General features: G+C 40.4%; 1 protein-coding gene across 3 annotated transcripts in view; it reads right to left on the reverse strand.

The window, feature by feature from the left end:
• Window positions 1-717: 717 nt before the first annotated feature.
• PIK3R3 (phosphoinositide-3-kinase regulatory subunit 3) overlaps window positions 718-11,041 on the reverse strand; it is a 26,452-nt gene continuing 16,128 nt past the window's right edge. The window contains exons 3-10 of one of the 3 annotated variants that reach the window (XM_010171872.2): window positions 9,300-9,398; window positions 7,667-7,847; window positions 6,722-6,847; window positions 5,813-5,955; window positions 4,489-4,665; window positions 3,714-3,788; window positions 3,170-3,340; window positions 718-1,724 (exon numbers count right to left, since the gene is read on the reverse strand). In XM_010171872.2, the coding sequence (XP_010170174.1) occupies window positions 1,523-1,724; window positions 3,170-3,340; window positions 3,714-3,788; window positions 4,489-4,665; window positions 5,813-5,955; window positions 6,722-6,847; window positions 7,667-7,847; window positions 9,300-9,398 (1,174 nt within the window). In that variant the 3' untranslated portion in view covers window positions 718-1,522. The remainder of the gene's footprint in view (window positions 1,725-3,169; window positions 3,341-3,713; window positions 3,789-4,488; window positions 4,666-5,812; window positions 5,956-6,721; window positions 6,848-7,666; window positions 7,848-9,299; window positions 9,399-11,041) is intronic. The other 2 variants (XM_029085934.1, XM_029085933.1) reach the window with 2 other exon arrangements.

The raw sequence follows: 11,041 nt of genomic DNA on the forward strand, positions 1-11,041 counted from the left end.
ACCCTCAAGGTTGCACACTGAACAATTACTTTGCCAGTTGTGCTTTGACGCCAAGTGGTTCCGTTTGCCAAATTTAGCTCTTTTTCATTTTAGAAGCTTGAGGAATGGAAATAAGCTGCTTTGTATACTTTCCAGGGAGGGGATTTATTGAATGATTGCTATACTTGACGAAGCCCAGGACTACCCACTCCAGTATTTGACAGCAGCCCTTGCCAAAGGATGGTACCACACATCCAATAACTGAGGAGTACGGCTCTCTTCCTATGTTTTGCACCATGTCCAAAATAACTACAAGGGACTTTAGATTATACCAGTGGAAAATCTTGCTTGGCTGCAGTGGTGTGAGAGCTCAGAACCTAGCCTGCAAAGAACAAATCAGAGGAGATCTATAATTAGCATGCTCACTTCTATACAGCTGGAAATGACTACACCTCATGAAAGAATTTGGTACAGCAAGCCATCCAGAAGCATTCAATTGCACCTACCTCTTCTATACCAAAATCAAGCATTACAAGAGTCTGTCATTGTTCAGCAAGAGAACTGCAACAGGTGAGTGCAAGCTTCATTCTAGTTTACATTCTGAAGCACAGTATCATTAAAAACTGAAAACAGAATCCCAAGCTGAAGAATGGGAGGGAGGAGGGTGAAGAAAGAAGAGAGCGAGTAATTACATCAGATCAGACAAATTTAGTGTTTTGTAGCCACACAATGTTTAGCTTTTCCTTTTATTTGTTTCAAGTTTTGGTGTAGAAAGTACGTGCGGATGCTAATGCAACCTTCCCTGTAAGTGCTCAATCTAGCAACGAACAAAGTTTTGGTGTGTTCAATTTGGTTATAAACATTTCCTTTAAGTGAAGACCTGTAGTGCCATTGAAACCAAAACTTTGTTACTGTTGGCAAAAAAATAAAGCAACTTTTCTTTACAAGCTTTTTTCCATTTAAATAAAAAGCTGAAGCTTTCTCGTAATTCCTTTGGTCTTCTCTCACCAAATTCCATGCTACCTCAAGACAAGCCCTCTTTTGGAAGTTCGGCTGAATCGCAGTGAAGCTGCTAAAATTAACAGAGAAGAATTGCTGTGGTAGAGTTTTTCCCTCCCAGTTTCTTGGGAGCTTAAGACTGAAAGACATTACTGCTGCCTCAAACAGAGGCTTCAAATTGTCTCTACAAGAAGAAGAGAAAACAAAATCCAATTAGAAGTTCCACTGAAGGTGCCTGGCAAAAAACTACTTCCATAAAACGATGTTTTGCTTCCAGTATTTTTGTATGCATTGCGCTGAGTTTATTCCCCTCATAAGGAAACAAAAATATCAGTGTAAAAGCACAGCTGAGCTTTTAAGGTAGCACCAGGACACCTACACCCAAGTTGTCATCTTGTTGCTGCTAGGCCTCTTTTTGATTCACATTCACAGAATCACTTCTTGTGCAAAACAAGCAGTCTAAGGAGAAAGAATGCCCTCCAAGTTCTAATAAAAACTGTAGAAAAGAATCCAAGATAGCCAACACTTTCCTCCTCCCCAAAATTTATCTGCAGAGAGAGGGGGGCATCTGTGCGTAGACAGGATAGGCAAGCCTGACATTTAGGGAATCATTGTGCTGGACAAGGGATGTCTGCTGGTAATGAAGAACCAAATCCTTGAGTGTGCTGTACAGGTTATACGGTTCTGCAAACCCGTAACCTCTTGGAGTGCTGTAGATCACACAGTGTTTCACTTCTCCATCAGCTCTGCAAAGAAAGGAAACAGGAGAGTTTAACATCAAAGGACAAACCCAAAGTGACAGTCTATTAACAATTAACTAATGCAGCAACCTGCCAGTCACTAAATTACATAATGGAGGACCCAGTAGATGCGACTAGCGGAGATTAATATAGTCTGTGAAGAAACAGTGCTCCAGGGCATGCGATTAAACACTCTTGCATAATAATCCACATAAGAGGCCTCTTCTATCCCAGCAGTATAATTCCCTACTGCATTGTTCTCCAAATGTTTCTTGGAAAAAAAAAAAAGTCAAGAGCTTAGCTGAGAAGATAAGCACCTGAAGTCAACTAAGGCTGTCTGCTCAACTTATCTGGAAGCCTTTCCATTAAGCAAAAAAGCCAAACCCCACAAATTCTTAGGACCTGCAGAGTATTTCATGAAATGCAGCACTAACCTTCAGTGTGCAGTTTTTAATGTTAAGCATGGCACAGGTTCAAGTTGGTTCATTATCTGAAGTCATAGTGACTGAGTGCCTAACTTGGCAAAGCAGTTACTGCAACACAGTATTTCCAAAGCTGCTAGAAAAACTTAGCTGCCAGAAAGATCAAGTATTATGTAATCCCTGTACTGGAGCCTATTACGATCCAAGTCACATGTAGGAACAGGTTACTTTATGCCATCTCTTTGCTAGCTGGGAATATGTACTATGATACCAACCAAGCGAAAGTATCTGATGAACCCATCACTTCAGTGACTGTGACAAACAGTATCTTGAACACAGCAGATACTAGAATCTTCAGTTACCTTGAGGTGATATACCTTCACGTATTCATTTCTTGGACTTGCTTTCAGAAGCAATTAACCTCATGTGAAATAAATCAGTGAAAGCCATTTTGCACTCCAGAACAGGCTTGAAGGATTTTTAGATAATGGAATCAAAGTATTTCTGACCTCCATTACATCAGCACAGAACGAAGTGAAACACAAGAAATCAATGCAAGGTTGTGTGAATGTCAAAAACTACTGCTCACAAATAGTGCCTCCTCTGAAGCATCATCGTTACCTTAAACAAACAAGAGAAAGCATCTAGAGTTGGCCATGTCTGAAAATGAGAACGGAAGATGTTACAGCTTTACAGCCCTGTTTTTCTTCTTCCCATTTGTTCCTTGGCAGGGAAGAATATGGGAGAATTTGGCCTTAATCTACTTATGACTGTAGAACTTCAAGTTGGGATACTTCAGAATTTTGTACTAGCTACTGTGGTGACTGCAGAGACTGCTGGGATTACAGTTATTGCACATTCAAAGCACATTTTTTGCAACAAAGCTTTTACCATGCTAGACTTCCTGCAAACATGTAACACGTTCCAATGGGTAGGCCTAGACTAGGCCTGGCTTGTGTTCTCCAAAATAAAGAGCTGTGGTAGAGATCGATGAGTTGAGTACTTAGAACAAAAAGAAAACAGACTTACACCACAGAACAAGCATAACATCCTTTCTTGCTACTCTCTCGAATTAAAAATGCTCCGTCGGGTTTCCCACAGAGCAAGTCTTCTGCTTGGATACGGTTGAGATCCCCAACAAACCAAGTTTTCTCGTCATGATGTGGCAGGTTTTCATCTTCTTCATTCACAAAGTATGCGCTGAGAGAGAGGATAAATTTGTTAAACAGTGGTCAGTAAAGGAGTTAATAAGCAGAGTGATTTATTTTTGCAGAAATCATTCAAAGAAATACCAGAACACACCCAAATTTAGAGGTCAGGCCTCTAATGGACATATATTAAAGGCTTCAACTTAGAAATTAATTGTTCCAACCTTGTTTAATCCTAGATGTCTCAGTAGAGTCCATGCCTCACATGATCTACAGCTCCCCTAGAGAATTTTTCCTTTTTCTGCAGTCCTTTATTTTTCTGCAGTCCTTCACCAAGAAACTGGTGTTTTGTATTAGCAACCCCCAAAAGAGAAAACACTTAATGGAACACTTCTCAGGAAAATCATACATATAATAACACTTACTCATCAATATTTTCATTTTTGATGCCCAGCCAGTCATTTATTCGCTTCTGTCTCACCCCCTTGTGATTGAGCCATCTGCCAGAAGAGAACATTAATATGTTACTTCAGAACACACGTACAGTTTTCCTTACTGAGCAAGCTGAAGTTCAGACACAAGGTCCCACAAAGAAAAAAATCTGGAGCTTAGTTCATTCTCCAGTAGCAAAAGCCATAGAAAGGCCATAGACTCCACAAGAGCATTTCCTTGCATCATCATCTGAGGTAACTCCTTTACTGGATATAGCAAAGAGGAGCCATGAAGCAGTGTCTTAAACGGAGAAAGAAGGTAGAGCTGAGGAAGAGATACTGCCTCTGCACAATGCAGTTCAGAAAGGAAGTGGCATACAAACTGTGACAGCTGCCTGCCTCTTGGGAAAACAAAATGGGTATTGCAACTGGTGAGTATGAGCCACATCTTCCACACCTAGCACAAAAAGTACTAACCTCTGTTGCATTAGCTGGTACAGGCTTTGTTTATAACTCATTTATTTTAAATGTTTTATTTATAGGAGTTGCAGAATGTGTACATAGTTGTGGCAGCCTCTAAGACTTTAAGTGATGAAGTTACAAAGAGGCCAACCAATTACTCAGAGGTCCCATGCCAGAATGTTGTACTGTAGCACTCACAGAACTTTGGTTATGAAAAGAAAATTAAATTCACATTATCCTGATGAACCTCATTAATGATTGTTTCCATCAGAGACATTATTCTGAGGTACAGGTCAGGCTTACTTACACAAGATACTGATCTCTGATTTTGCGGAGCTGAATTAGGTCAGGCTTGATACTATTCATTTTCTTATCAGTCTCCCTGTTGTCCAGAGCTTGTTTCTTCAAATCTTGTTCCAGGCGTGTTTTACTATCATGGATCTCACCCAGGCGTGATTTTAATTTTTCATAGTTCATCATTATCCTGCAAGCAAGTAATATTTGAGAGGTGAGGTCAAACCCGTCTAGAAGGACTGAACCTTACCAGTAGCACTTAAATAAATGAGTATCACAAGGACTACCACAGCAGCAGCTCCTCCCTTTGACCACCTCATCTGAACATGAAAATCACTGTAACATTACCAGAAAAGACCTCTTGCCAGAAGGCCTACCACCCTTTTGCATAGTCTGAACCTTCATTTTACCTTAATGTATTTTCTTCTGGCAAAGACACAGGAACAAGTTATCTGTAGGGTAAGGTAGAGCAGATTCCCCCTTCACTGTTGGATTCACTTTTGGTATATCAATTATGTCATCCCACCATAGGTATCAGTACCAGCAAGATTTCAAATGCAGAATTCAATTACTGATCGAGTGCTACCAGGAAGTAACAAACAGTGCCTGTCTCTTCATTCAAGATTAGCTAGCAGGTTTGGTACAATTCAGGAAAATAACGTATTTCCCCTGATGACTGATCTTCAATCAAAATGAAGCACCACAAACACATAGCAAGATCGTTACAGGGAACTGTTTTCAGTCTAAAAATCTCCTTAAGGTTACCCTACCATGACTCAAAGCACCGTGTCAAGTTAGGCACTATACTCAGCATTTCTTCAAAAGCCCAGATACTTTTTTTTTCTGCTATTATCTTCACAGAAGGGCAATTTCAAACGAGGCTCTTACTGGATTTCTGTTAGATGACCACTACCCCCTACCAAGTAGTGGCAATTAAATACTGATCTTTGAAAGTGACTCAAATGACTGTGCACTGAGAGATTTACCAGATCTACATCCATTTCGCAGTTTACAAGTAAAGATTTTCCTGAATTATATTCTGAGCAAATCCAAATAGAACTGGGATAAGCAAACGCAACTATTACTTCCTGATCCTTGTCACAGTACCTTGATTTACTGAAGTTAAGAGAGAATAATCCAGAGATCTCCCAACTCTTCAGCCTACAATGCAAGTCCCTGACAGAAGAGGGCTTTACTCAAGGTTCAGACACCTTGGGGGAAGGTCTCAGAGAAAATACTGACTTTACAAAATGTTTTATATGATGCAACACTATATAAAGCATTTCATGGGAGTGTCAATGTGGACACTAGTAAGCAAACACGACTTGAGCACCCACCGTTCAATTTCTTTGTCGTTCCCCTCCCTGCGAAACCGCTCGATGTACTCTTTGCTGTACCGCTCTTGCGAGTGGCACTGCTCCTCAAATATCTTAATAGTTTCATTAAACGCTTCAATTGCGGTCCTCTTCATCTGAATTTCCTACGCAAGGAAAGAGTCCTTCATCATTTTTTCATGATACAGATGACAATGCAAGACTTGATTATGCTCCCTAAATTGACTGAGAAGATGAACTTTTCTCCCCCTACAAGTCAAAATGTGATTAATCAGTTTTAAATTTAGTCAAATGTCTGAGTGGAGTCGGCGAAGTACAGGGAAGATTTACTCCCTGTAAGTCTACCCTCCCCCCCACATTACAGCCTCTCTATTAGGCTATAAACCCCTCAAATATTTTAGTCATATTTTCCATCTTAGTTTGCAGGAAAACTGCCAGTAAACCTTCTCCCCATACACGAACTATCCTATTTTACAAGAAGCAGTCCAAAGACTGTTTTCACGCTTCCTTAATGCATAATATCTGGTATCTGATTTGCACATGATTTCAGAAGAAATCTGGACAAAGCCCTGTACAATTCTCACTGCAGCATACAGCAGCTGGAAATACTCAGCAGCCAAGGATGAAGTCTGCGGTTCAAAGCTTGTAGGTGATGGCTTTCTCCACTACTCTACCTCATATAGGAAGCTCAGCTCCTCTTTCTTCCTCGCCCTACACCATACCTGTAGGTCTATCAGCAACAAGTAATATTCACCGTTACTGTCACCTTGCTCTATTCCACAATTTATTAAGCTTCTTCCTTGTATTTTCTGACCTTGGACTGCCTTTATTAGCCATAACAGGTTAAAATAGTTTTCTTTACTTTTTAAACAACAAGAAACAGACTCTACAGATAGCTAAAGTAGAACCAACCTGTGATGTTCTGGTATATTCTTCATATAGTTTGTCGTATTCTTTACTTTTTTCCTGATACTGAGCATGGTATTCTTGAAGCTTTTTACCTACTGCATCTATATTATCTTCTTTCACCAATTGATCCTGTACATACAAAAAAACTATTAAGTCTTCAAGCAAAGCAGCTTTTCCTTAAGAGCATTTGTTTGTCCAGTTATGCACATTTGCATTTTACAGCTATTAGCACCATTTTAAAAATCAGGTTTCTACAAAACACAAACATTGTATCTAAATCCCCCTTTCTCCATGCAACAAGTTCCACAGTTTACAGACAGTAGGAACTGGAACTATGGGACACAAAGAACTATGCCAAAATATTAAGCTTCCAAAAAACACACTACAGCTTAGGTCTAGGACTGCCATCCCCTATTGGAGAAAGGAGGAAGTTAAAAATCAGAGGGTTTTTTTTTTTCCAAAAAGCTCTGTGGTTTTTCCTTAATGCAAGACAATGTCTCAGGCTACTAAATAAAATGTAAAAAAAATATTCTTGAAAAATACAGATGATTATGCAGAGAGAGAACAGCTGCATGGCTCATATGTGTTTCAAGGGCAACTGTCTAGAACAGTGCCCTGAGGGTCCACGAGGGTCCAAAGGTGGTGGGGAAGGTTGGAAACAAGGGCTTCTCAGAGACTCAAGTCTGCTCTATGTCAGGGTTTCACTTCTCTACTGGACTGCTCAGATGGAGACGAGCAACTTGATAAAATGAAGAAGTTTAAATGACTAGACAATTCGGAAGACCCATTATTACAAGCAAAGTGAGGTCAAATGTGAAAATTCAAATTTTTTTCAATTAAAAAAAAAATAGGCTTCACAGAGAAAACAAAATCACATTATCATATACACATTTGCAACTTTTTTTCTTGCCTGCATTAATAGCTATGGGGGTCCAATGAAGATCCTACCTGCTGGTACCGGGACACTGGATACATCAACTTCACATCCAGCTTTGGGTTATACTGAGCAAGAGACTCATTGCGGTAGTGGTTAATCAGTTCCACAACTGAATTAAACGTCAGCGGATCAGAAAAGCCATATTTTCCATCTCGATGATAGATCTTTATCAGTTTATTGTTGCCACCCTTCCTGTAAAACAGTACAGGCATTTAGAGGTTTTACTGTGTACCTCCTAATCCCTCTTCAACACTAAAGCTGCTAACAAAGACAGCAGTGACATTCCTGGGCACACGGCTTTGACACCACACACCTTCATAGTGACTTTCCACACACCAGCAGATCCTAGTAGTTTAGGAGTCAAGACACACAGAATTATCAGCAGGTATTATTTGAACCGGAGCAAAGCCCAAAGCAAAACTCTTCCTATGTGTTCATTCTGGAGCCAGCTTATGGTATTTAAGATCTAGCTTTGCCAGAAGTTTTGCAAGGGAAAAGGAGGATGCTGAAGGCTGAATCAAGGAGCTGTATGAAAACCCAAACCCACAGTTTCCTGCAATTTGGGGTCACTAATAGTGTACAACTGAGTATACATTTATACAGTGATTAGCAAATCTTTTGAGTTATGGATGCTAATACAGGATACATGAACCTAAACAAAATCCTTTGAGGATTACAAGATGGTTGTAAGTTTAGGACTTTACATTATCCAGATTTATACTTTCTAGCAGTTTCCACAAATACAGTGCTTATTTCTTCCTTTTTTCACCAGCAGACTGTTTAGACTATATCCTGTCCTTCCTGCACTCTCAATTTTGGTTCCTAAAGACATCTGCATTCAGCAAAATAACCAAATCATGCCAAACCTTAGTGCACAAGCTGTGAACTTCAAGGTGGAAATCAAAGCAGAATTTAAACTGCTCCCTTGGGGTCAAACCTGCCATTAAGACAACGGAATTTCACAGCAAGATCAAACATCTACTCTATCACAGTAACTACCACAGGTGTGCTACAGGGGCAGTGGCTTATGTGCCTCGCCTGTTTGCTTCTAACAACCATTCTTGGGAGCCTGGCAGAGGCAAGTGGCTGGACAGGCTGGGCAAGGCACCAGCAGTCACATGAGGTCTGCTGTCCTAACTGCAGCAGACAGGGCTGGAGTAGCTCTGGGAAGTTTGCCACTCGCAAACAATTCTAATGAAGAAAGGAACATGGCTCCAACTCAATATTTCCTAAACTTTAGATCAGAAAGCACAAGATATTCTTCTTACAAAGACACCGTCTTCAATTCCCCAGAGCTGCATGCTGATGAGATATTCAACACAGTCCCATTAATCAAAGCCCTAGTTTATAAATACCTTTTTACCTTAGCAGTTGTGAAACTATGAAGCACTCCTGAGTGGCTCTCAAAGTCCCATCTAATCTACACTGAGATGCTTACAGTAGTTGATAGTAAGGGACAGGATTCAATGCACAGAGCAGAACTGACTATCAGACCTGGCTATTTGCTCATTCTGTGATCTCCAGTACCTTTGGGAGCATCTCTCAACTTGAGCCACGTCAGCTTTCACAGCCACTGCTGTCACTGGTGTAGCAACAAGCTACTCGAGGTATTTACCGTGTGGATGACAATTGCTCAACACTTACCGTAATGTCAGAGTGTAGTCTCCTTGCATCTTGGTTGACGCATCACGCACCAGGAACGTTCCATCTGGCATGTCTCGTAATTTGTCATTTACTTCTTCCCTGGAGAATGGAAAGGAAGGCAAAATTAGAAGCTTTAAGGACATGATCATCTTTGCCACAAGTATCAATACTGGAGCCAGTAATACCAGCTTGTGTAAGTAGTTCAATCTTCAAAATATCAGGCAATCTTCTTCCACACTCAGTCTCTCCAGTCTTTTAGGCCATCTAAAGCAAGTCTCAACTTGTGTAGTTATACTAAAAAATAGCAGCTGCAGTCAACTGACACTTAGGAAGAAGTTTCTGTTTAAGCAACAGTAGCAGCTGTGTTTCACAGTTCACAGCCTTTTCCTGTGATCTGCTCAGGTTTTGAAGTCCACACTGGAAGCAGGTGCCCTTTGAGTAGCCAATCCTGACCTCTTAAGAAATGGGCTCTAACATCATAGCTCAAAGGTGTCTAGAGTTTAGCACAGTTCTAGTCTCAAGAGATTCATTATTGGCTTAACTCTGATCTTATTTACAGCAGTTTTAAACCACTACAACTTTGCTAGCTTCAGTGCAACTTTTCCTCATTTACAACTGAAGCAAAAGGATACTCAGTCCAGAGCTTTAAGCTAAATCAAGAAATCTTTTAATGCAAGGCATACCTGTTAGCCTTAAGAAAATTATTTCAGCTGAAGAGTTAAATGCTTTGCCAGGTTTGACCGTTTCACCCAGATTACATATCTCACTGCATAACAGCTCCCTCACAGGTTCTTAGAAACACTAAGCACTTTTTAATACAATCATTTGGAAACTAAAGTTTATCAGCTAGCCTCAACATTATCTAAATGAGGTAGGAAGCCTACTTGAATCTTACAAAGGAAAATCAATAGCAGCTTTTTTGTTCAAAGAGTGAGGAACAGAAGTGTTCCTACAAAATACCCTTAGTTTTGATTTAGGTACCTGAAAATCATTCTGTTAGTAAAACTGACTCCTATCAAGTATCATGTGCATGTCCGCTTACTCCTCTCAGAACATTTCACAGACTGCACCTACTTAACTCAAATGGCCTTCTCCCTTTTGAATGGAGAGATATGATCTAAGGGCTTGGGCTTACGCCTTCACTTTGCAAGCTCATGACACAATTTTCAACACAAATTCTTGACTGAAGAACACGGCTCCTGCCCTGACAGCCTGATCAGTCTGTACCTGCTGGCTGTCAAATTAGGGTCATAAACAATTCCATCTTTACATGCATGTGTATCACATTTTAATCTAACAAAGCCACGCCAATGTGATTTGAACCGCATTAGCTGCCGCCATCACATGCGCTGTTAACTGAGGAACAAATCCACAGTCAATAAACTGATACCAGTATCGAGCAGTTTTAAACAAACCCAGCCTACTGCGTTCTGTGATCAAGTTTTGCCACTCTGCTTCGATTTAGAATTAACAGAAAAATAAAACTGCGGAGGCCCTTCAAAGGCAAGATCTACCCAGGTTTGCTTTATAAAGATAAGGGTGGTACAATAAAGATATGAAAAATTTATTTCCCTTTTCAGAACTTCAATGAAGTACTGTGGCAAACGTGCTTTTCTTGCCTCTATCTGACAAAGAGTTTCAAAGTATTATGTGCACAAGTTTGAGCAACTCCTGATCACGCTCCCAGCGTGCTCGTTTCCCCTTACAGTTCCAAATTCTGGACTCTTCAGAAGTGCCTTAAG

The sequence above is a fragment of the Antrostomus carolinensis genome, unplaced genomic scaffold (genome assembly GCF_000700745.2).
Source record: "Antrostomus carolinensis isolate BGI_N321 unplaced genomic scaffold, ASM70074v2 scaffold38907, whole genome shotgun sequence".
Lineage (NCBI taxonomy): Eukaryota > Metazoa > Chordata > Aves > Caprimulgiformes > Caprimulgidae > Antrostomus > Antrostomus carolinensis.